The 27,714-nt window shown below is 35.7% G+C and overlaps 1 protein-coding gene across 12 annotated transcripts in view; it reads left to right on the forward strand.

Annotated features, from left to right (window-relative positions):
• Positions 1-27,714, forward strand: part of magi1b (membrane associated guanylate kinase, WW and PDZ domain containing 1b) — a 149,777-nt gene that overhangs the window by 78,287 nt on the left and 43,776 nt on the right. For 7 of the 12 annotated variants that reach the window (XM_051912009.1, XM_051912005.1, XM_051912004.1 and 4 more), the window contains 10 exons: positions 10,266-10,385; positions 13,776-13,982; positions 15,962-16,178; positions 17,260-17,342; positions 18,050-18,085; positions 22,186-22,243; positions 23,012-23,115; positions 24,325-24,441; positions 26,710-26,895; positions 26,978-27,613. In XM_051912009.1, the coding sequence (XP_051767969.1) occupies positions 10,266-10,385; positions 13,776-13,982; positions 15,962-16,178; positions 17,260-17,342; positions 18,050-18,085; positions 22,186-22,243; positions 23,012-23,115; positions 24,325-24,441; positions 26,710-26,895; positions 26,978-27,613 (1,764 nt within the window). Of the gene's footprint in view, positions 1-10,265; positions 10,386-11,271; positions 11,641-13,775; positions 13,983-15,961; positions 16,179-17,259; positions 17,343-18,049; positions 18,086-22,185; positions 22,244-23,011; positions 23,116-24,324; positions 24,442-26,709; positions 26,896-26,977; positions 27,614-27,714 lie in introns of those variants that run through there. The other 5 variants (XM_051912006.1, XM_051912016.1, XM_051912012.1 and 2 more) reach the window with 4 other exon arrangements.

A 27,714-nucleotide genomic window follows, 5' to 3' on the forward strand; every position in this document is an offset into this window, starting at 1 on the left:
CACAGACGATGCATATATACATATAAATGCATTTAGACCACTTAACATAGTGATTGCTATCAGGATGTGAAGATACTTTCAACCAGTATAACAAAAAATGTTTCTGGGACAGTTCTCCTACCCTGCCTTTAAGGGCTGTGACACACCAAGCCGACGGTCAGCTGTCGGCCAACGTCGAGCTGTAGGTGAGCGTCTGTAGGAATAGTTTATGCAGTGTGCGCCACACATCGGCATGTTGAATTGGCATCGAGGCTGCCACAAGAGAGATCGCTCTGATTGGCTGTTGAGTTTAGTCAGTGTACAAGAATAAAAACAAGTGATGAAAGCAAGCAAAGAAATCAAGACGGCACAGACTGAAAGGCTGTTCTAATTTTATGTTGTTTTACCTGAGCACTCAAATATGCAAATATTTTCATAACAACATGAGCCGCCTGGAATGAAGAAAGTGATCAGCTTGATTGATATTTTTAAATGGTAAGCAAGCGCTGCTTTGTTTACGATTTGCACATCTGCAGTCCAAAAAATGGGAAAACAAAGTAGCTTGTGTTACTTATTCGAAAAAGTAACTCAGATATTTAGTTGTAAATTTAAAAGTAATGCGTTACTTTACTTGTTACTTGAAAAAAGTAATCTGATTATGTAAGCATTACTTGTAATGCATTACCCTCAACACTGCTGCTGATATAGATAGTTATTTCCTTACACAGAGAACACACATGCTTGTTGACAGTCAGCTGTAGTCTTTGCTGTGTATTTAAGCGTAGCTTTTTGGCCAAGACGCTGCTGACATTAGGTGACAACACAGTCGGCTTTCGTCACCACTAGTTCTTTGGTGTTGACTAGCTTTAAGAGATGTTCAAAGGAAGCTGAATCTTCTCTGAGCAGAACTCTTCAGATTCTTTTCTTGTAGCATTGTTAATTACAGTGTACTGACCAGGGTCAGTGCATATCCCATTCAGATTACTTCACTGACTTTAAAACAGCAATTCTAAGGTTGTGCTTATGAAATGGTCTTGGCATCCAATGTTTTTGTAAAACCAGAATGTATTATGTTTTTATGTTACCCAAAAATGAAAATTCTGTCATCATTTACTCATCCTCATGTCGTTCCAAACCGGTATGAACTCCTTGCTCTCCAGGCAATGAAGTTCGAATGTAGGTCATATCAGAAACCTGAACTTCAGGAACACATCGCTGGGTGCTGCAGTGCTCCTGCAACCTCAGCCGCAAAAATAAACTGATTTATCAGACACGGCTATTTTTAGAGCCTGTTTGTGTGCTGGATGTGCACATGGCATTGCTGTTTTTCAGATGTATTTTAGAATGTGTGATGTTAAATATGTCTGCCTTTGGTGTTTTCAAGCTCCTTGCTGGCTTTGCACTTCACAATGCAGCTATTTTTTACTCACAGAATGTATTTATGTCATATGCAAAGATGTGTAGAGAGATCAGGCTCCATTTTGTGGAAAATAAGGCACAGAGCTGGCATGGAAACAGCTGAATTGTAATATTTTTACAGCGATGTAGCACACCGTGGAATGAAATATATATATATATATATATATATATATATATATATATATATATATATATATATATCACTTTTTGGGGGCATAGAAATCTTGAAACTTTGTCATTTGAGACACTTGAGGAGAAATGCCTTAAAATAGGGACCAGTCTTTCATTAAGAATGAATGAGCTTCTGTTTTTGCTGCCAAATCAACTGCACTCATTTCAATTCCGTTCACAGCTCTCAGAACCTGTCCTTGTCTTTAACTACATGTTCACTTAAAGGATTAAATCACCACCAAAATTAAAATTCTGTCACGATTTACTCACCCTCATGTCGTTCCAAATCCGTATGACTTTGGTTCTTCCATGGAATACATAAGATGTAATTTTAAAGAATGTGCTTGCTTTGAGGCAAAAGCACCATAAAAGTATTATAAAATTAGTCTAGAATTGTGTCCTTGATTCCAAATCTTCTGAAGTCATATGACAGACTGAACAAGATTTTCAATGAATCATTTTGGCACATTCAATGAATCAATGGAACATTTGATCTGGTTTGAAAACTGGTCTGAATTATTTGTTCACAAATCAGATTAAACCTGTTCAGCTCACTTCAGTTCGTCACACAAAACTATGGCTTCTGAACACTTGGAATATAGTGCATGAGTTTTATGAACCACTTTTATGATACTTTTGTTATACCTATGTGTCTTTTTTGAAGCTTGAATGATTCAATCCCCTTCCATTATAACTAGGAATGGATAATACAGTACTATGTTATATTAGAGATTCTTTTTTTAGTTTAACATTTGATGTGGGTTATATATCAGGATAATTCTATGCTTGTTTACTTTATTTTTGCATTTATATTACCTTTGTCATCATCTAACGCTCACTTAAAGTCTAAACACTTTAAAAACACATAGTTTAATTAAAATAATAAATATAATCTTTAGCAAAAGTCTTAATGAATATCATTTTTTTCATAATGCATATTACAATGTTGTAGCACTTAAAACGATTGATTTATTTTATTTAGACAAAATAGTGTAGGATTTTAATATCCAGCATTTATTGGCTGTTGGACAAATAATTCTAGTTTTATCGTATCACTCAGAATTTTATTTCGGGTACATCCCTAATTGTAATTGCAAAAAAAAAATTGTTTCACAGAAGGGGAAAAAATTAGTTTGTGTTTGATCTGAGGGTGAGTAAACAATTATATTTTTAAAATTTTAATTTCTACATATTCAAATTAGAGACAATATTTAAATTATGCACTTAATCTACTCTTTGAATCCCCATGTGGACAAAAAGGAAGCTGTGTACCCAAATTTACCCAAACTGATGCTAACTGAAGAAATGCCATTCAGCATGACAGACAGATCCAGAATCAGTCATAATCTGAGTCAACAGCTCAGCCAGGTTTAGGCTACATTGAGACTAAAGGGGATTACTGCCTGACAGACTGATCCAGAATCAGACAGCATGTCAACATCTCAGCCAGACCTGCCAGACCTTGACTACACCTAGAACAAGAAGAGAGTGCCTTTCTTTTCACTGAAAACCACAGGGATTCATTTCATCTTCACCTTTAAGGCATTGCATATTTTTCACTGACATCCACTTATAATGTTAGCCAAGGATTTTGCACCAAAACAGTTTTAATTTTACTTTACCTGGCCATTTTACACCCTCTCTGTGACCATTAGAATTAAATGGGTTGTTTTTAGTGACTCTACCTTTATATAAGACATCTAAATGTAAATGACCTTTGTTATGATTGGCTAACTTCTTTGCATATGTAAACTACTGGTGCAGTTCACACTGCATTCATCAGGACAGGCCATGCTGTTGAATACTGAATAGCTGTTGATGTGTAAATGTGGGCGGTAATATGTTAATTCCCTCATGGTTGTTACATCGATACTGTGACAATTACAGAATGACCTGTTTTTGCAACTTAGTTTCTTTGAGTTTTGAATGCTTTCCGTAGTCTATCGAGGTCTTTTATATCAAAAGTAGATGCAGGGAAAATCCTGTTTTCCATGAAACAACCTCTTTGAGGATGCTTTACCATCACCTCCATAAAAAAATAATTTGAAACATGTGAAATCTGATCTTTAAGATTTCCCTGTTGAAATGTATTCGCAATCGCAAAATATAAAGTTTCAGTAATGAGAAACGAATGCAAAATTGTCACATTGTGAGAAATAAGGCGATAATTGTGAGATATAACATCACGGTTACTTCACAATACACTTCTTTTTTTTATGGAAACTGGCTTTGATAGAAAACACTCCATATACAGTACATAATATATCATTTTAGTCACTTTCTATGAACAGATTTGAGGTGATTTTTGAGTGCACGTGTTGCATGTTCCCAGGCTGCATTGTGGGAACTCCTGATGCTGATTCATTGTGAAGTGGTGCTGTTCTTTTCCGGAGAGAAAATGTGTCCAGCCGCACATACACATACACTTTACTGCTTGGAAATACAAAGACCAGCCAATGTAGTAGCAGCTACAGCCTGTGACGCAGCTGTGTGTGTGTCAGTGAGGGGGTTATCATTTAGCAGAGGGTTGTAAACCCCCATTAGGTAATTGTTTCTCTTTTGGGCCCTGGATCATGCCATTTGGCGACAGTAACCCCTTCTGTTCATAGTTACTGACCCACAACTGATGAGTGTGTGTAGGCTGGGATCGAACAGCTGCAGATTGTGATGTTTGTTGTCACGGCTCCTCACCTTTGGTTCATTTAGTACTTGGGCACCCTGTGAGCTTTCAGTTGTCTAGAATAAGTACATTAACAGCAGCATCAAGGTGTGTTGACTTCTTTGTTTGAAAAAAATGTCTGTAAAGAGAAGTGTACTGTACTCTATACTGTAATTTAGTCTTGCTAAACAGTGTGCTTATGTCACATGTACACCCAGGGATAATTAAGGCCATTCACAATTGAATTCAGGGTTTCCACTGTCATGGAAAACCTGGAAATATCAAGAAATTTTACATTGTGTAAAAGTCATGCAAATAAATAAAATATTAAAAATTGTAGTGAAAATTGTGGACATTTCTGTAGTAAACATACAGTACCATTCAAAAGTTTGGGATCAGTACATTATTTTAAAAGACATGTATACCTTTATTTAGCAAGGGTGCATTAAATTGTTGAAAAGTGACAGTGAAGACATGATATTTATAAAGAAATTAATAATTTCTTTCAAAAATAAATACAAAATATTTCTTTCAAATAAATGCTGTTCTTTTGAACTTTCTATTTATCGAGGAATCCTGAAAAAAAAAATGCATCATGGTTTCCACAAAAATGTTAAGCAGCAGTGTTTTCAACATTGATAATAATAAGAAATGTTTCTAGGGCACCAAATCAGATTTTTGAAGGGTCATGTGACACTGAAGACTGGAGTAATGATGTTGAAAAGTAATAATAATTGTAATAATATTTCACAATATTACTGTTTTTATTGTATTTTTGATCAAATAAATACAGCCTTGGTGAGCATGAGAGACTTCTTTCTGACCCCAAACTTTTAGTGTACATATTTATTTATTATGTAATATAGACAATGTTGTTTGATTTGTAAGACATTTGTTCTTTTGAGTAGATTCAAATAAATTTGTCAATTTTATTTAAATGTTTGGAAAAAAAAAATACCAGAAAAGTCATAGAGTTGAGGTGCCAAACCGGATGTTGAATTGATTATTTTTTTTGTAAAAGCACGATTATGTGGTGGTTGGTTGGTGTTATATTTGTCCCGCCCCTCCTCCAATGTGATTGGACGGCTGGGTACAAAGTGACAGTGATGAGCATTGCGTTTTACCCAAAGTTGAACATTCTTCAACTCGAGGCGACCGTTAAAAAACGCTGAGAGTTCAGCGTTTCAGTGTAAAATAGAAGCTTGGCGCCTCGTTACACTCCTGCCGTTTAAAAAACAAAACGCTCCCATTGAAAACAATTGGAAAAGTACACTAGCCGCTGGAAAAAACACTTTGCTGGACACACGGCCTTATGGAAAAGCAGCGATATACTGTTTCCATTGTTACCTCTGTACACAAATCAGTGTTGTGCTTATACAGAGGTAGGAGGAAAAGAAAATGCCATCAAACTTTTCTGAAGACGGCCCCCTCCCCCAATTCCACATCAAAGAAGGCTGTATTTCAGAGCCACACCTACCTATTATGTAATCGCCATGAACCAATGGTTCTTCGAAGGTCTTTTCCGAAAAGTTTGCTTTGGTTAGAACTCTTGAAACGAACTTTGCTTTGGCCTGATTTTGTTCAAAATGACATCACACCAGTATATCGAGGGCCTTAAGCAAACAAAAGCATCAGTGACTCAGTGTTCCTATAATACTTGACAAAAAAAAAAAGCTATCTATACTTTTCAGGGGAAATACTAAGTCTAAAAGGTATCGTATCACTGCAAATCATCCGCCGAGCCTTTGACAACAGAGTGCTTTTATGGTCAGAAGTCTGAGGTATCAAGTAGGAGTATCCCACATCCGACTTAGTTTGGAATACAGTATGTTTATCAAGCATGTGCATGAAACGGTACATGCAGCTTTTCAAGTGCAATAAATTGACTGGCCTGTTTAAATGGATAATCTGTTGTGTGTCTGATATAAAAGTTTACTTCATACAGGTGCCTGACTTACTGTAAATAACAGAGATTTGCCTTGAAAGGGTGTGTTTATTTTTGTGGCTGTTGTTTTGCACTCGGTTTTCACTGTGGCATAGTGTGTGATATGAAATAGTTTGATCCCCTCACAAATCAGAGATGAGGCTCTCAGGGATTGAATCCTTCAAGGGTTGTCCCTAGCAACAAGAAATTATATCATCATGTGACAGTCATGCTATTTATATATATATGTGGATATATTTTTTTTCTACTTGCAGTAGTGACATCGGTTCATGTTTGTACGTGTTGTGTAAAGTGTACATACATCAGTGCTGTTTTCTATTTATTGTTCTGAGCAGCAGAACTAGGGTGTATTATTGCATGCTTCAAATAGTGAAGTGAAGGATAGCATGAAAATGTATCATCTATCATCAATACTGTCATTGAGTCATTGGATTGATTTCTTCAAAAATGATATTTACAGCTCTTTATTGCTTTCAAAACATTGCTCTTTTGTTTGAGCAGTCTGAGTTCAGTGAACTTCTGGTTCAACCAATAGCATGTATGATAATCTGTTTGTCAAACAATGGAAGACAAGGGACTATATTGTAGTATTGTTGGTTCCAAGGCACATAGGGCCCTATCATACACCCGCCGCAATGCGACGCCAGGCGCGAATCAAGTGTTTTTTGCTAGTTTCAGCCCAACGCAGTTATCATTCTCACATCCAGTGCCCACGTTGTTTAAATAGGAAATGCACTTGCACCCATCTGTTCGCCCATGGGTGTGCTGATCTGTAAATGAGGTGTGTTCAGGTGCATTGTTGGCATGTTGCTATTTTGAGGAAACTGAAAATGACTGCGACATTGACCAACAAAAACCTGGTCTAAAGTCAATACCGCAGTATTTTTTTTATTTTTATTTAAAGGGTGCAATGTAATATGTGCCTATAGGCGGGTGCACAGCGCTCGTACACTCCAAATATCAAAAAAAAAAATGTCATAATGAATAGTCATCGCATGTATCAGAATTACTATTTTGCAGTAATGATGAATGAAATTGGCTAATTATTTAACCCATGTATTTAAACTGACTCGTCAGGTTGAGGGTGTCTATATTCCGCCATGTGAATAGCAATCCGATATGGTGCAAGTGTACCTGGCTTTTAAAGGGAATTGGAGATGACACTCTGATTGGTTTATTGCACATTGCGCCCTAAACACACCCGTGACTCATTAAGAGATTAGGTACAGCCCTTTTGGACCATGAGCCTGGCGCACCAACCTTTTTTTTTTTTTTTCAATTTTAAACTAGCAAAAGTGGATTCGGACATGTCCTAAGTGCACCTGCACCATGCGCTTCAGACCATGCGCTTAGTTCGTTAAAATATGGCCCATAGAGTCATTTGACCCAAAATATTTCAAAATTTTCAATGAATTTTTAGGTCATTGTCAGCATTAATATATACACTATAATTCAAAAGCTTGGTGTCTGTAAGATTTTGTAATGTTTTTGAAAAAAGTCTCTTATGCTGACCAAGGGAACCTTAAAATACAATAAAACAGTAATATTGTGAAATACTATTACAATTTAAAAGAACTGTTTTCTATTTTAATATATTTTGAAATGTAATTTATTCCTCTGATTGCAAAGCTGAATTCTCAGCATCATTACTCCAGTCTTCAGTGTCACATGATCCTTCAGAAATCATTATAATACGCTGATTTGCTGCTCATGAAACATTTCTTATTATTAATAATGTTAAAAACAGTTCTGCTGTTTTTCAGGGTTTTTTATTATTATTATTAATAGAAAGTTCAAAAGAACAGCATTTATTTAAAATAGAAATCCTTTGTAACATTACCAATGTAGTTACTTTTAATCAATTTCATGCATCCATGCTGAATAAAAGTATTAATTTCTTTAAAAAAAAATCTTGTTATCCTAAACTTTTGTGTAGTGTGCGTAAATGACATTCTGTGACCGTTGGAGAAATTAAATACAAATATGCTCAAACATTTCTAGCAGATATAGGCTGTTTTCAGTTTTTGAGGAAAAATCATGCTCCTATAAATCACAAGCTCAACGAAAACACATTTCATGGAAGTTTACATCTAAATGAAATGGCTAAAAAGACCTGATTCCTATTTAAAGTGACACACAGGCTTTGCACAGCATCCATTTTGGGGCTTGTGTTTTACACTATGCTCACTGTCGATAGAGCCTGTAAACCAAAGAGAATATTACATAGCGAGGTTGTTAAGAAAACTGAGTTATCATCACATCTTTGATTTATTACCAGTGTCACTAAGATGGCTGCCAAAGAGCATCTCCCATCGCGGGGTGCTATTTATATCAGCTATTCATCAGTTCCATCAAGTGATGGGGAGATACAGCACACAGCAGGATGAGTGTGTGAGACACGTGTTGACTGCCAGGCCACCGTCTTAACCTTCAGCATCACAAATAGCTGCAGAAGACCCCAGTGTCCATGTGCAAACAAATACAGTTGTGTTGACAAGACGTGCTTTATGACAGGAGAGATATTGATTACAGGTACAACGCAAGGGGCAAATGCACTTCACATCCGTAAAAGTGCTGTGTGTGTGTGGATGATATTATGATTGATCATGATGTCTAATAAACATGCTCTAGGGTTATCGGAGTCCACTCGAATAGAATGTGTGGAGAAAAAAAGGAAAGAAGGAAATATGTGATGCAAGGCCTGTTTACACAATGGCATGAAAACTGGCATCTTTTTTGTACTATTTTTTTTTTTTTTTTGAAAATATATTAAAAAAAATCTACTACAATATTTAATTTTTTACATGATCATATCATATATCATATATATATCATGTCATGTAATATATATCAATCATATCAAATCATCAAATCATAACATCATATCATATCGTAATATCATATATTCAGAAATGTATTAAAATATATTAAATCTACTACAATATTTAATTTTTACATGATCATATCATATATCATATATTGTCATGTCATGTCATATATCATATATCTCATATCAAATCAAGTCATAACATCGTCATATCATAACTTCATATCATATTCAGAAATGTCAGGGCGATACAATTGTCCTGATATTATGAAAAAAAAAAAAAACTGTGTCAAGTAGTTAATATTAATATTGTATTATTTCTTAGAGTAAAATTACAAAACCTTTTGAAAAATATATTAACAAGCAAAATTAAGAATCTCTTAAAATGGATAATTATATATTATTTATATATATATATATATGTAATTATATATATATATATATATATATATATATATATATATGTGAATAATTTTTAAAGCATTTATTATTTTTGTGGAGTTGCACTACATGACATTTTAATATTTTAAGATCTCATTCATGTGTTCAAGCTTAAGGAAAATATCTGATTACGTCTTTTTTGATGGTTACACCACATGACATTTTTTTAATAGTGATTAAAATGAAACATTTCTTGAAAATCATAAAATATTTTTAAATAATATGAAACCAGGATGAATACAGCAAGATTACATTTAAAAGATCTTTGCATGTTTTGAAGCTGTTTTTTAATAGATGTGTTTATGAAATTTTATTTTAAGTGCATGGTTGATTGATGGATCAATAGACTGTCTTTTACCATTGTTTGGGATTCATTTGGACCATATTTACACCTGTATTTATTACTGACCACTTGTGATTGCATTCCCAGAGACAGATTTTAATACAAGGTCTAAACGGGGTCTAGAGGAATGTGATAGAGGAGGCAGAGCAGCCGTATGGACTCTTTGATCCCTAAAGCTACTTTAATCTAATATGTAGTTAGAGCAATACAGTGGGGGTAGGGGCACACTTTGCTCTCCTACAACCAATTATCATCAAGGTGTTACAACATCTTCACTTTTAGCTGTGCAAGGCTCTCTCACGCTTATTTCACACCCAGCGATTGGCTTCCAGGAGCATGTAGACTGTAGCATGTGGTTGTTGTTGGCCCTGATGTAGGTGGTAATCGTAGACATGGTGGTATATGTGGTTTTGAGCATAAATTAGCAGTTTTATGTTGTCATTATCTTATGTGTTCTCTCTCCTTTTTTTGCTTGTTACAGGTACGACCCGCAGTCCTCGTGACGGAGAGGTGCCAGGAGTAGATTATAATTTTTTGTCAGTGGAGGAGTTTCTAAAGCTTGAACAGACTGGGACACTGTTGGAGATTGGATCTTATGAAGGTAAACTGCAATCTATAGAGTATAAACACATGCTTTTTGCTTAGCCTTTACATACAATATATTTTAAAAAAAAATCCCAATAATGATTGGAAAGATCATTGAAGGTGTTGGAAACCTTTGATCAGCAATGCATTATGGGATGCAAATTCTTATTGAATCCTTCCCATGAAGACATCTGCTTTTCTCATATAAATACATAGAGAATTTACTTTTATTTATTGCAAAACTTTTTGGATTTGCTTTTGTAAGTCATACAAACAATATAAAGATTTAGTTACGTTAAACCAAAGCTCATAGATCAAGATCAGCTCACAATAACTGTGGATTGTGAGATGGAAAAAGTCTGACCTTTATTATACAATTACATAATCAAATTTACTTTGATTTGATTAGTGACCTATAAATAGTGCACACGCTTAATAGTTCTTATTTATTTAATCATAACATTTTTTATTTTTTTTTTTTAAACCTAAAAGTCTGTCTGACATTTTTCTTTTAAATGAGCATTTTTATGTTTTTTTATTTTACTCTTATGAGTGACATTTTTGAAAATAAGGCATTTCAATAACTGACTAATAACCTTTTTCTTTGTCATTAAAGTGAAATTACTGAACCTAAACATAGGAGCCTGATAAAGATGCTCATTTAAACTGCATTATTTTATTGTTTTATTATGTTTCCTGAGGTGCACTTATAATGTTAGAATGCTTTTTACATCAAAAATTGTCGTAATTTAGAAATAAAAGGCATTTTCCTACAATGATTTTAGCCCTCTTATTTGAATGCTCTGACATCTCACAGCAGACACGCCCCTTAAAACAGTGTACACACCCACTGCTGTGATTGACTAACATCTTTGCCTATGAAATAGCTAAGTATTACTCTCTCGAAAACTTTTAGCACGTTTTTACTATTACAGCTCTCAAGGTTAATTAATTGTGAAAAGCATTACATTTAGATCTATGGCATTATATTTAGATCCTGGCATGAAAAGTTGCAGTGATGAGCATTGTAGCCGATCACAGACATGTTGTTGAGCGCATGAATGCAGTGATCTTGTCATTACAACTCAATTTTTGCACACTAATGAATGCTTTCATCATAACTAACAGTGCAAACTTGATGCAACTAAGAGATTCTTTGAATAAAACGAGAGTTTTGGTGCGAGTCCAGAACTCAGTCACTGATAAACTTGCGTTGTTTAATTGACAGCTCCAGCGCGCACTGCTTGATTGACAGCTCTAGCGATTGTAAAGTAAGCGTTCTTTGATCAATTTCTATATATAATTTAATCACCGTTTAAATAACAGATTATTTTCATCCTACTAAGTGAAACAACGTGAAGTTGACCTTTTCGTCACTGGTTTGATTTACTGACACATCTGACTGTACATGAAACATTCCATGTTAGATCAGGCATTAGAATTAACACAGTTACTTACATGTTGTCGCATTACTGTTGAGTCCATATAGTAAAAGTCTGTTTGCAAAGCTTGCGTCGAAATGCGGTTGATTTACCAAAGAATCCACAGTGAAATGTACTAACTACAAATAAATAAAGCTTAACTGAGACATTGTTGAAAATAAATAACCATATTCCTAGCATGAGGATCCTTTGAAAGGTAATGTTATTTTTAGTCCTGTATCATGACGTCACACACAGGCACATTCCATGATCAGTCGTTCGTTTATACCTGGTGTCAATATAAGCTTTTATTGGACTAACAAGGAAATTTTCAGTTCTGCAACTTACAGGATATTCTTATAGTATGATGCCCTCTTATATATCAAAAGCTCAAGGAAAAGTTGATTTCTCAATTCATGACCCCTTTAAAAGAAAAATGTCAGACGGACTTAGAGGTTTTACATCTGAAGTCTTCATTTGTGTGTATTTAAAAAAAAAAAAAAAAAAAAAAAAAAAAAAAATATATATATATATATATATATATATATATATATATAATATACACTACCGGTCAAAAGTACTATTTTTAATGTTTTTGAACGAAGTCTCTTATGCTCATTAAGGCTGCATTTATTTCATAATAAATACAGAAAAAAACAATAATATTGTGAAATATTATTACAATGTAAAATTATGGTTTTCTATTTTAATATACTTTAAAATATAATTTATTTCTGTGATGCAAAGCTGAATTGTCAGCATCATTACTCCAGTCTTCAGTGTCACATGATCCTTCAGAAATCATTCTAATATGCTGATTTATTATCAATGTTGGAAACAGTTGTGCTGCTTAATATTATTTTATAACCTGTGATACTTTTTCAGGATTCTTAAGTTAAAGTTAAAAAATATCAGCATTTATTTAAAATAGAAATCTTTTGTAACAATATGCACTACCGTTCAAAAGTTTGGGGTCAGTAATTCTTTTTCTTTCTTTTTTTTGAAAGAAATTAATACTTTTATTCAGCACGGATGTGTTAAATTGATAATAAGTGATAGTAAAGATTTATATTGTTAGAAAAGATTTATATTTTAAATGAATGCTGTTCTTTTTAACCTTTTATTCATAAATTAAAAAGTATCACAGGTTCCAAAAAAATATTAAGCAACACAACTGTTTTCAACATTGATAATAAATCAGCATATTAGAATGATTTCTGAAGGATCATGTGACACTGAAGACTGGAGTAATGATGCTGACAATTCAGCTTTGCATCACAGAAATAAATTATAATTTAAAGTATATTAAAATAGAAAACCATAATTTTAAATTGTAATAATATTTCACAATATTATTGTTTTTTTTCTGTATTTATTATGAAATAAATGCAGCCTTAATGAGCATAAGAGACTTCGTTCAAAAACAAAAAAATTAGTAATGTTTCCAAACTTTTGACCAGTAGTGTATATGTGTGTGTGTGTGTGTGTGTGTATATATATATATATATATATATATATATATATATATTATATATATACAGTAAGTGTGAGTTCACTGGTAGAGTGGGCACACATTAAATATACATAACAAAGGACATTCTTGTTAATACTTAAAATCTTTTTTTGTTTGTTTCTACTCTGTGCTGCTGTTGTTTTTAATCAAAATGAATCTCTTAATTAATATTAAGGTTGATCACTCGGCCTGATGTGGCTGAATTCTAAATTTATCACTCTCATTTAATGATGTGGAGTGCTTTTGTTCAGACAGACAGCTCTGTCCATTGTGCACGCTCATCGCCCTTAAACAATACTGCCTGATTGTCCAGACACACTGATACCATTATCTCCCATTAAAGTTGCATCAACTTCATGAAGACAAGCAGTCATTTTCATAACAGAGCATTTGCAAAACCCCACATCATCATGTCTTGCATTTCCTTTAACCCTCCTGTTCTGAATACTGGTAATATCCTCTTGTTGCCTAGGTAACTATTATGGAACACCCAAGCCGCCCAGCCAGCCCCCTAGTGGGAAAGTGATTACTGGCGATGCTCTGCAAGACAGCCTTCCTGGTTCCCAGCAGTCAACCCCACGCCGCACCAAGTCCTACAATGAGATGCAAAATGCTGGAATAGTGCCTACCGAGACTGAGGATGATGATGAGGTTCCTGAAATGAACAGTAGCTTCACAGGTCAGCAGTGAGCCGATTTGTTTGCGTTTCCGTCTGGCACATGGGAGAAGGGAAGAGTGATGCTTCTTTGTTGCTTTCCTTTTCCTTCGCCATTACGATTCAGGGAGGAAGGGGGAAAGAGCGCCATCTGGCTGTGGCAGAGGGCTTTTGTTTGTGTTAGAAAGCACCAAGATGGACTCTCCCTGTCTTTATGTATTGATCCGACAGTTATGCGCTGCCAACTTTCGCACTATGTGTCATAGTATTGAATGGTTTGCATTTTGTGTTGTTCTTAGAAGGCATCTGTCAATGAAATAGATTGCTACATGCAATAGCTGCTGCTGGTCGATGAGAGGTATTGATATACTTGTGATCTGATCACAAGTGGGCAGCACTAAGTACAGGTTTCAATGCTTTTGTGATATGATTCGATTGCTCTAAACATATTCAGAGATAGTCGAAAATGCGAATGTCTACAGTGTTGAAAATGCAAATCTATCCTGTTGTGTATTGGACAACAGTGACGCACCGCCTATTCATCAGTCAATAGACATTTATACTAAAACAAGGGTTTAAAACTACTTCAAAGACATTTTCCCCATCCAAGTAGGTGGTTTACACTAAAGTTCAGTTAATAAATCTGCACCACTACAGTAATATTGTGCATTCCTTTCTAAATGCCATGTTTGCTGTGAGATTGGGAGTGTATGTTGAAGCCGCGCTTTTGTACCAACACTTTTTTTAAGAAGATATTGACATAGTGAATGATTCAAAAGTTTGGGGTCGGTAATATTTTTTTAAAAAGAAGTCTCTTATGCTCACCAAGACTGCATTTGTTTGGTCAAAATATATTAAAAACAGTAGTATTGAGAAATATTATATTAATATAAATAAATATAACGGTTAAATGAACTGTTTTCTATTTTAGTATATTTTAAAATGTAATTTATTCCTGTGATGGTAAAGCTGAATTTTCAGCATCATTACTGAAGTCTTAAATGTCACATGATTGTTCAGAAATCATTCTAATTTGCTGATTTGATGCTCATAAACATTTCTTATTATTTGTTAAAAAAGGTTAAAAATTGTTGAAAACAGTAAAATATTTTGTGGAAACCGTGTTCCATTTAATTTCAGGATTCTTTGATTTATAGAAAGATCAAAAGAACAGCACAAATCTTTTGTGTTCTATTATAGATGTCTTTACTGCCACTTTTGGTCAATTTAATGCATCTTTGCTGAATAAATGTATTAATTTATTAGAAAATTAATATAAAACTTGAACTTTTTGAAAGATAGTGTAGTCAGCACAGGAGATGCATTTGAGACATGTTACAAGGTGTCTCATCTAATGACTTGCGATCGAATCATCCTAGACGAATGTAAATACCATTCCACAAGATGTTTTGTGTAAGCATTATGACATTTTTTCCAATCCATACTTCAGGCTGTAATCGCATATTTTACTTCTAGGGAATTATAATATTTTATATCGCACGTTGTTATGTTCAATATCCAAGTTAATTCTAGGGCCCTTCATTTAAAATAGGCAATAAGCTGTCCTATTCATACAGGTTCACGCCTTTCATTTGGCAGAGTGGTTTAATTTAAAGCAGCCAATTCAGTCAGGCGGGCCATGCAATGTAGTTGAGAGTCGATTTGTTTAGATTCCTCACCTCTCCAAGAAGGTTAAGTGTTTAACTGTTTACACTCTTGTTGATTTGAGGGGGATGTTGGCGATTTTATTTTTTGGTGTGGGTGGGAAAGTGTCAGACAACCAGGTGTCGGTATGTGTATTTGTGTATGGTAGAGTGTGAATAGTGTTTGATCACTGCAGAGTTTACAGGAAGTGAGAGGGAGGGGGCCTGGTGCCACTCTCCAAACCATTAGCATTAGCAAAAGTAGATTGCCACTTTCATTTGGGATGCAGTTCTTGTTCAGAGCCTCATGTTGAACTGAGAGGGTCTGTGTTTGTGTACTGAACTTATGTGTGCATGCAGGAGACTCGAGTGAACCGGACGACCACCCCTCCGTGCGGCCCTTCGCCCGCGATCACGTTCAACCCTACGGGCTCAACAACACCTCGGCGTCAACCACGGAGAGCTCTCAGAATACACACACACACCCCGGCTATCCCACGGAAGAGGACCCTCTGGGGCCTCTGCCTGAAAACTGGGAGATGGCCTACACTGAGAACGGAGAGGTCTACTTTATAGAGTAAGAACCAACTACTATCTTTATGATGCTTTTTTAGATGGACAGTTACAGTGGCCCTGAAAAGTTTTTGGACAATGCACACATTAAAAATGCATGAATGTTTGTGTTATATAACAAAGTGTCAAACCAAGTAGCGATTTTATTTTATATGTCATACTGAAAGGCAATTATATTTGCATAATATAAAATAAATACATTTAAATTTTTTTTTTTTTAAATTTTAAAATCAATTTTTAAAATAAATTAAAACCATAAATGAATAAGAAAAATAATTAATTAATTAAAAATAAATATAAAAAAAGTTTAAATTAAAAACGGATTTAAACATTAAAATTACTGGTTTAAATTCATTGCAAAAATTTACATTGATGTATGGAAATCAATAATAGGGAAACAGATCATAGAAAAATCAATAAAGAAATTGAAAATGAATAAACCAGTAACTTCATTTCCGCAAATTAGAATAACTATGTTTTCTTTTTTTTTTTTATCATTATTTCTATGTTAATAATTGGTGAACTTAACATTGTTATTATTTTTGAAGATTTTCTTTAATATTTTATCAACATAATATCAAGCAATAATTAATTGGTTGATAGATTTGTCAGTTGATTTTTTTTTTTTTTTTTTTTTTTTTTTTTTTTAATATATTTACTAATTTATTGGCCTCCATACAGAAGTGAAATCAGATCTGAGAAAAGTTTAAAGATCATTTGTTTGCAGATGCCACTTGGTTTGATCTTTTGAATCTAATGCAATGAAATACATTGTGAAGTGTAACCTAACTGTCCTTTTCAAATATATCTTGGGAGCACTATCAGTATATTTAGATATTTTTGTGTATAGACATAGGTTGCACTATAAATATCTTAGGTTGCAATGGTTTTATGTTTCTTATTTTAAGTTTAGAAATTGCTTCTGGCAGTTTTTCAGATATCAAGACAGGAAGTATCAAACGTTGCGGTATCTTTAGTATATGTTTTCCTGCCTGCTGGAATGCAGAAAAGAGACCACAGGATGTTTTTCTGCAGGCATCTTTTAGAACAATGCCTTACTGTCTGTGTTCTGCATCTATTCTTAGCCACAACACAAAGACAACATCCTGGATAGACCCCCGATGCCTGGATAAACCTCAGAAACCCCTGGAGGAATGTGAAGATGATGGTATGGACGTGTGGTTGAGTTTTTGTCTGGTTTGCTTGCGCAAATATCAATTTCATGGTGTGCTTTAGATTACATACATTCATAACGCTTGCTTGTGAGTGTTTTTGTGAAATTGTTCATAAGCTTTAAGTGTAGTAAATCTAAAATTTGAAATAATATCTGTCAAAATAGCAAATACAGTTTTAATCAGGCTCATACACTGTATAAATCCCTCATATTGTCCATTGTAATCTCGTGATGGCCTGTAGAGGGCGCTCTTGAGCTGTCATATATAAAACAGACACTCTCACCTTGTGACAGGCAGCTGCTATAATGCTATAAGGAGTGTCTGGATTATATTGAATCTCCTCACACAAACAAATATTGAACCACTATAGCCAGTTTCCCTGTGTGGTGGAATCTGGATGGATTTCCAGAGCAGTTTTATGATTATGCCAAATATGATTTTAGTTCCTCATATCTCACACAATAATTCTCACACAATCTAGATAATTTTGCTATTAATAAATGCCACTAATTTTTCATTGTATGATTATAAATTAGTTATTTCTACTGTCTATGTAATATGGTGGCATAATTATTAGGCTTTGAGCTGTAATTTTGCTTTTTATTATCAACTAACCCTCTCTGCCTCTCTGACACTCTTCCCCTCTTTCTCTCGCCCCACTTTGTGCACACCTGCTCCCCTTTTACTCCCTCTCGTGAAGAAGGGGTACATACAGAGGAACTGGACAATGAGCTAGGTAGGCCACTATTCCATAGGGAAACATTTTTTTCAAACCTGTAGACACATAACCTGCATGTTTGTGGGATAGATCAATCATTCTGTGCTGCTTTGGGACTAGATGTTTTTGCTCAAATCCTGGAACTGATTATGAAAACGGACCCCACAATTGATCCCAGATCAGTGCAAAGGGCAACATTTACCCACAGTGCACCTGCTAGGTTTCAGTACTGCTGTCATCTAGTTTTTTGGTATTCATTTTGGAATGACCGTAAAACACATTTCATTACTTTGAATCAAGGTTCATTTGTGTTGTCATGGGCACTGCATGATATAAAATATTCATTGTTACTATTTCTACCGCCGAAGCATTTGGAGTTTAACTCGGGACTCTCGCAGCTGGGAGTGGTTCCGTTTTCATTATGCATGCAAATAGCTCAAGAGATCCGAAACTATTATGTTGAGCTAACGGTGACAGTCAAATTATTGAATAATTTGTTGCTTTAATCAGTATTACCATTGCCAGAGAGCACACTATATCAGCACGCAGAGCTCTCTCTGCTGTTCAATGTGCCTTTGTAATTGAAGGGCTGATTCATCATTAGTAACGGATTAGGTGATACAGGCAGTGGCCTTGAGGAGGCCTGTGTTTTTGTCCGTGCTGATTGGAAGAGCATGGTCAATAGCTATTGATTTGAGAAATCGGAGCCATTAAATAGATGCCGTGACTGCGGGATGTGGGCAGTAGGTACGAGAGTATCTGGTCGCACAGTAGAGACCTGATCCTGTAGAGAGGGAAGATGGGATGCAAACAGATTAATGGCCAATTTGTCAGTAGAGTCGCAGTAATGATGTGGGGGAAGGACAGGACGTACTGTCAACAATTGCTATTGGGAGTCGTTTACACTTTCTTCTTGACCAATCAACATAAAAGAAATGGAAGGAAAAAAAAAAAAAAAAAAAAAAAAATATATATATATATATATATAGTAAAAAAAAACACCCATATATTGTTGGGTGAAATTCAAATTTTTTGTATAAATTATTTAAAAAAATATTTTTTTTAAAAAAAGGAACACTTTACAATAAGGTTTCATTTGTTAACATTGGTTAACTACATTAGTTAACATGAACTAACAACTAAAAATACTTAAAATAAAATAATAAAAATGTATTGCTTATAGCTAGTTAATGCATTATATAATGGGACCGTATTGTAAAGTCTGGTTGTAAAAATAATAATGGTTTCAAACAGGTTTTTGAACTAACCCTTAAAGGGTTAGTTCACCTAAAAATGAAAATTCTGTCATTAATTACTCACCCTCATGTCATTCCACATCCGTAAGACCTTCATTCATCTTCGGAACACAAATTAAGATCTTATTTTGATGAAATCCGAGAGCTTTCTGTGTCTCCATTGGGAGAAATGCTGCAATTTACACATTTCAAGGTCCACAACGGTAGTAAAGAAATTATTAAAGTAATCCATGTGACTCCAGTGGTTTTAACATCAATTTTATGAAGCGACGCAAGTGCTTTGTTTGTACAAAAAAAAAAAAAAAAAAAACCTTAATTGACCTCTATATTTACAAAATAATATCCAAAGTGCATTCACAGAACAACTTCCAGTCTTCAGTCAACACAACTCTCCTGCGTGGTGGTGCTCCCCCTACTGGATTGGAGATCAATATTTTCGTAAATAAATTGGTAAATTGTTTTTTTTTTTTTTTTTTTTTTTTTTTTTTTGAGCAAATAAAGCACCCGTGTCTCTTAATGAAAACTACAGGAGTCACATGCATTACTTCAATGATGTCTTTCCTATTGGTCTGGACCCTGAATGTGTAAATTGCATTACTCCCAATGGGGGGGACAGAAAGCTCAACAAAAATAATTTCGTTTGTGTTCCAAAGATGAATGAAGGTCCTATGGGTGTGGAACGACATGAGGGTGAGTAATTAATGACAGAATTTAAATTTTTGGATGAACAATCCCTTTAAACACTCCCCCTTGCTGCTATTCATCAGACAAACACATAATCACACCCCCAAACTCATTCCATTGGTTGCTCGTGTTGCTATGTTAGTCTGGTCTGAACCTCCAAAATAAACAGATCAATAGGTGCATCCCAATTTAGTATAAATAGTGTGAGTAGTGATTTAACACTGAGAATTTCAAAAAGAAAAAGTATACTTCAAATGCCCTGATGATTCCGACTCCGATTGTGGATGACAAATTTAAACTTGTAACATTTATACACTAGATAGCAGAGTGCATAGTGAGTTGTATGTCATTAGGGACAAAACTAATGTTTTGAAAGCACCAGAGAATCACAGTGCTTACACTTTTTGGGTAAATGGCTTAGCTATATGCGTTTTTAAGCTTTTTCAATTATTTTAACAATGGAAAAATGACATGCTTCACCTTTATCCAGCATAACAATGATTTTACGACAGCTTGTCTATTACACAGTTGCACAAATTTTATGGCGTAAATTGCACCCAACAAAAACACTCGTTGATTAATTATGTTAAACTCATGAAAGATCAGGAGGAGTGAAGATATATGAGACAGAGGCTGCTGAGAGAATCGCTCACTGTTAGATCGTTATTTGTAAGTAATTAGTGTTGGTTGACATTTATAATTTCATTAGGACAGTACAGGAGTCTGACTTATCTACTATTGCTGCTTGGGAGAGATAATGAGTTCTTGCACACAAACACACACACACACACACACACACACACACATATATATATATATATATATATATATATATATAAATGTGTGCTGCTTTCATTGGCCAATTAGAAACTGCCACAATATAGAAATTTTCTATGGGAGGTATGATGATGAGTTTCCTGTGTGCTGCAGGCGCTATGCTAATACAGCAGCTCTGTGTCCCTGGCACTACGACATTTCTGCTTAAACATGGGTTGCTATGGTAAAGAAAGCAATATTTTCATATGCATGAAAACACATTTCAATGTCAAATGCAGCAGAGCCTTTTCATGATTATTTTGTTATTCTAGAGAAGACGTTGTGTATCTTTTCGCCTTAACAGTGTCACGATCAAATCTCTGAATATCTTGTGTTGTTTTTGTCAACCTTTGCCTGAAATATTTGTAGCAGTTTGTATTTTTTGTTGTTTGCCAGGTCAGGAGATTTGGAAATGCTGGTGAATATATATTCTTTTTATGTAAATATCACAAGGAGAATTCTTGTCAGAGGCTGTGTCTGAAGACAAATAGCAGACTTGTACATAAACTTCATCCTGTTGTAGCATATTTTGCATCTTTAGTCTGATGTCTCAGTTAATACAGAATTCCCTGGATATGTAGCAATGTTTTTATTACTTTGAGATGGGAATCATCCAGTTGGCAAAAAATAATTGACAACAGACTGCTGCTTTATTGAAAATGGTGGTAGTGCTTCCGCAACATGCACAGTGTGCATTACTTTCAAAAAGTGTGTTCCATTTATCAATTATTTTGCTTTATACTGTGGTTTTTCTCATGTACATGTGCTTATCTTAAACAATTTTAATGCTTTAATCCTGCGTTAAAAAATTTGTGTGTAGAACACCGACTCAGGATCAAGCCATCATTACTAGTTGGTTTGAATGAATCACCCAAGTCTCTGTTAAGTGATTCAGAAGCATCACTTTAACAGTAGGGGGTTGTTTTTGAGCCATTATTGGAAACCGAGACAGAGAAATAATTTTTTTATATACTTCTTTTATATTGCTGTGGTAGACAATATTGCTCTTTGACATCACTAAAATAGTTCAGTGATTTAGTAAAGTGATATGATAATCTCAACACTTTACAACATCTGGCAACCAATCAGAATCAAACATTCCGTAGTGCAGTTGTGTTAATGTTTTTTTTTTTTTTTTTTTTTAAAAGAAAAAAAAAGTTAAGATTCAATTTTCATGCTATAATTATATAATCTGCTTGACATGGTCATTATAGTTTTAAAATATCTGGCTTGTTAGTTTGAAATCTCTTGAATTTTAATTGGTCGAACAATCAAGCCATCAAATTACAAAGGACTTGATAAAAGCCTTATTAAATTGGTTACAATGAGCTGAAAATCTCTTCTGTTTTGCTCCTTTTCCAGAGCTGCCCACAGGCTGGGAGAAGATCGATGATCCAGTGTACGGGGTGTATTATGTTGAGTAAGTGACTCATCAATATTACCTTCAAATCTTCTTTAATATATGACATCATCCTGAAACATAAAATAGACGGCTGCCATCCGTCCGATTGGGCCTGTTCCATTTCGGCTGTACACTCCCTTTGTTACTGTTACCATGTTGAAATCTTGTTCTCTCTCTCTCTCTCTCTCCCTCCCCTTCAGAGGGACCCTTGGGTTTGTAGCGCATAAATATGAATGCGTTCATATGTTTTGATGTTGTTTCAAAGCAATACCTCCGAGGAAGGAAACCTTTCGGTTTTTGTCTTTGGAGATGTTTATGTATGTTTTGAGCAGTATTTGCCTAGTAAATTGCGCAGGCCTTTTGGAACATAGCCTGGATTGCAGCTGGATGCGATCTGTATTTTTTGTTAAATGAGGTGATGGGGTTTTATTTTTGGCTTTTGATTCATATTTATTGAGCTTTCCTAGTGTAGTAGACAGATTTTGCTTTTAAGCACATAAGATAAGAGAGAATAGCATACTTTTTTCTCAATTTTAAATGAATTTTGAATGAATGCAGAAGCCTTCAGCCATAGTTTAAGCCATCTTTATTGCTTTTTCTCTGAATTAATTCACTTTATTTCTCGTTCGCTTGCCTTGCTCTCCTTCTGCTCAACCTTTACCTGCCCTCTCATTCTATTTCTTGTTTCTCCCTCTGGTTCTGTTATTGACTGTGTCCTCTGCTCACTCATCTTCATCACCTTTCTCTCTCCCCCTCTCACTCTCTCCCTCTTTCTCCACCTCCCAGCCATATTAACAGGAAGACACAGTATGAGAACCCAATTCTGGAGGCTAAAAGGAAGAAGCAACTGGAGCAGTCTCAGCCCGCTGAAGGTGAGCGGTATATCCAAGGTTCGTTTCAGGCCCAACATGCCGCCATTTCTTTCTTTTCCTACACGTTTGTGGTTTTTCCATTTTGTCATTTAGAGTTTTGTTGCAGCTTTGTTTGGAGTGGTGGGATTATGGTTAATCTTCACATGGATTAAGTTTTTCATTTATTTAATTTTGATTCATCAATATTTCACTGATTCATTACTTTAGGTTTTTTTTTTTTTTAAATATTAAATATAATATTTAATTCTAAAAAGAAAACTTTTTTTGAAGAGAAGTCTGCACATGACTTGATGCATTTTGATGATTAAATGTATATGTTGTGGGCCAATTTTTTTTTATATATATATATGTGTATATATATATAGATTACATATATAAATCAGTATTTTCCTAGTTAATTACCAGGAAAAACCAGTATTATAGTAATTATAAATTGGCAATTGCAACCTATTTTACTTCCATAATATGACAATTTTTGAGTGAAACTGAATTTTCAAAGTCAACATGAACTCATAATCGACCCCATTTCCTTTCTTAAAGGGATTGTTCATCCAAAAATTTAAATTCTGTCTCCATGTACTCACCCTTGTGTCTTTCCAAACCTGTATGACTGGCTTTTGCGGAAAACAAAAGAAGATATTTTGAAGAATGTTGGTAACCAAACAGTTTTGGAAACCATTGACTTCCATTTTATGGACAAAAGGAAAAGAAATATAAAGAAATATCTTCTTTAATGTTCCACAGAATACATTTCCAATGCCACAACAAATTCCTTCTGTGTGAGCACACTTGGCCAATAAACTGATTCTGACTCTGATTCTGAAAGTCATACAAGTTTGTAACTTTCTATTTATGAAAGTGAATCAGGTCGATTATGAGCTCATGTTGACTTTCAAGGCTGCTTGAGTCGCACCTCTTTCTATAAATGGTTCTACTGAAATGCAGGTTGCCTTGGTCTTGTTCCCAGCCCACTCAGCTGAATTTTGCTTTCTTGATTACCTAATAACTTCTTCTCCCTCAAGTTTAAGTATCTCATATTCTGCAACTGATTGTGATACGGTACTGACAATATGGAAGTTTTACACCTAGAGGAAGTTAGGACACCATAGGGGGCATTAAAGGTCTAAAGCTGATGGTTCCACAGCCTCAGTATTAGTTTGAATAGACAGGAAGTGCGACTGACTTGAGAGACACACAAAAAAGGAAGTGCACCCTTCACTCTTTCAGAATGGATAGAGGAGCATTCGTCAGGAGCACCGCTAGCGAGCTATGCTGCTAACCACCAAGAGACTTACAGAGACCCCGGCACCGCCCCTCCACTACCACCCCAACTGGGGGCTAAACGTATGTGTTGCCTCCTTTTTTTTTTTGTTTGTAACACAAACACATACACACCCGTACGTGGCGTATTCCTCTGTGGACATTCACTATTCACTCACTCCTGTTCACTTTTTCCAAATCTTCCTTCCCTCAGCTCTCTGTCTCTTCCGTCCTTGTATTGTTTGAACACCCAATAATAAGCTTATTTAGAGATTTAGCAAACACCCTTTTTTTTTTTTTTTTTTAGTGAAGGATATTGCGTTGCCCCTCACACCATTTGCCATCTCTCTCTGGCGTCTTCATGTGGGCACTCGTTCAGTTTCTGTGGTGCTTTCTATAATGTCACATACAAAATATGCGTAATGGTCAAAGTCAAGGATGTGTTGAATGAAAAGAAATGGTGTCGTTTCAAAAGATTGCATCTGAATGATTTGACGCATGAAAACTAAGGCTTATGCACTAAAGAATATTTAAGAAAAAAATTTACCTTGATTCAAATATATTTAGGATACATATGGATACGTTTAGGATTTTATACAGTGGGATTATAAAAGTCCATATTGAAAGTCTGGGATTCAGAATCAAATTTAAAATGTAAATATTTTTCATTATTTCTGTTCTAAGACTTTCTGAAAAGAGTGTTATTTGTTCTGTTCTTTTCACTCATTTTTATGTTAATATAATTTGTAAGGAACAATTTGTATTAACAGAAAATAGAAATATACGCATTTTAACTAGTGGTCTCAGACTTTTGGACCCCCTTGTATATGCAGTTTTGTGTACGTGTGTGCATTTAGATTTTACTCTGTTACGGACAGCTCTGTTTCTCTGTCTGTCATGTATTCCCTCCCTCACATATATATCTTTATCATGTCCAGTCATTTGCATTCAGTGTGCAGTGTGTCTCTCTCCTCAGGGTATCTCTGCAGCTTTCTCTGATCCTTCTGTCATGACAGACCATGATGAACAGATCACACATCATCTCTCTAGCCGATCACACCCTTCTTCTCTGCTCTCTCCTCTCATTCTCACTTGTATCTTGTACTAACATCAATTTTGCTCTGATCTAGGACTGATTACCAGCTGATGCATCTACTAACATTCATTTTGCCATTTTTCTGTATAACTATAATAATGCACAACATGATTATTTCACAAAAATATCCTCAGAAGTACACACTGTTAATTTCTTTTCTGACAGAGCAATGCTAACATTTTGAAAAGGAAGGTTTGTCAATACAAACTTGGATTTTGGCTGGACAGATTAAAGTTTTAAAAGGTGACTTAGACCCTGTTATTTGACTGACGCCGGTCGATAGACAGACAGACAGACAGACAGATAGATAGATAGATAGATAGATAGACAGACAGACAGATAGATAGATAGATAGGCAAATAGATAGATAGATTGACTGACAGACAGATATATGGACGGGCAGACGGACGGACGGATAGATATATATATATATATATATATATATATATATATATATAGATAGATAGATAGATTGACAGTCGGACAGAGAGACATACAGATATATATATATATATATATATATATATATATATATAGATGGACGGACGGACGGACAGAGACATACAGATATATAGATAGATGGACGGACGGATGGACAGATAGATGGATGGACAGATAGATAGACGGACGGACACAGGCAGATAGATGGACGGACGGACGGATATACAGACAGAGAGACATACAGATATATAGATAGATAGATGGACGGATGGACAGACGGACGGACAGACAGATAGACGGATGGACAGATAGATAGATAGACATACAGATATATAGATAGATAGATGGACGGATGGACAGATGGACAGACAGACAGACAGACAGATATATATAGACGGACGGACAGACGGACAGATAGACAGAGGATGGATGGATGGATGGACGGACGGACGGACGGATATATAGATGGATAGATAGACGGACGGACAGACAGATGGACGGACGGACGGACAGACAGACAGAGAGACATACAGATATATAGATAGATGGACGGACGGACAGACAGATTTTTTTTTTTTTAAACCTAAACCAAGTTTGTACAACAACTGTATCTTGCTTTTTTGAGCCTATTTAATTACAATATGGTTGGTAAAGTTAACTTTGTAGTGTAGCTTCTTCTTGAAACTTAAATTGTTCTTGAGATTTGCTGTGTAATACACAGAGGTTTCCGTGGTCATCTCACACAGAGGGGCCAACAGATTTACCTTCACCTATTCCCATAGCTCACGAATTGTGCAATGCTTTTCTTATTGCAGGAGGGAAGCCATTTTTCACAAGGAACCCTACAGAACTGAAGGGGACATTCATTAACACCAAGCTGAAGAAGAGCAGGCGTGGGTTCGGCTTCACCGTAGTAGGAGGAGATGAACCGGATGAGTTCCTGCAGATTAAGAGTCTGGTGCTCGATGGACCAGCTGCCCTGGACGGAAAGATGGAAACAGGTAAAACTAAAACTGTGGTCTCGTAACACATCTTTGTGCTGTAGTCTTTGTTCTTGGGCCAACACGTGTTTTGCTTTCTCAGGTGACGTTATCGTGAGTGTGAACGACACCTGCGTGTTGGGTTACACACATGCCCAGGTTGTGAAGATCTTCCAGTCCATCCCTATCGGCTCTATGGTCGACCTTGAACTCTGCCGTGGCTACCCATTACCCTTTGACCCTGATGACCCCAACACCAGCCTGGTGACTTCTGTGGCCATTTCAGACAAGGAGCCCATCATCGTCAATGGAAAAGAAAGCTACGACTCGCCATCCAGCCACGGGAGTGAAACTACAGGTGGTGGCGGTAGTTTGAACGGCTCCAGTGACCCACCTCGCCCCCATAGCCCTTCAGCGGAAGTGGCTTCAAATGGCTCTCACGGTTATCCCAGTGACGTGGTGACATTGGCGTCTTCGATTGCAACCCAGCCCGAGCTCATTACTGTCCACATGGAAAAGGGCGACAAAGGATTTGGCTTCACAATAGCGGACAGCCCTTCTGGGGGAGGCCAGCGAGTGAAGCAGATAGTGGATTACCCACGATGCAGAGGCCTGAGGGAGGGGGACATCATCATGGAGGTGAACAAGAGGAACGTGCAGAACCTGACGCACAATCAGGTGGTCGATCTGCTCAGCAAGTGCCCCAAAGGCAGTGAGGTGACCATGCTGGTGCAAAGAGGTGAGCTCACAAGGAAATTTCTATTGTTTTAATGCTTTTAAATGTTCTAAAATGAAGTTGTGGGAGAAAAAAATGAGGGGGGAAAAGGCATTCTAAGGAAA

Source organism: Ctenopharyngodon idella, chromosome 11, assembly GCF_019924925.1.
Source record: "Ctenopharyngodon idella isolate HZGC_01 chromosome 11, HZGC01, whole genome shotgun sequence".
In the NCBI taxonomy this organism is placed as follows: domain Eukaryota; kingdom Metazoa; phylum Chordata; class Actinopteri; order Cypriniformes; family Xenocyprididae; genus Ctenopharyngodon; species Ctenopharyngodon idella.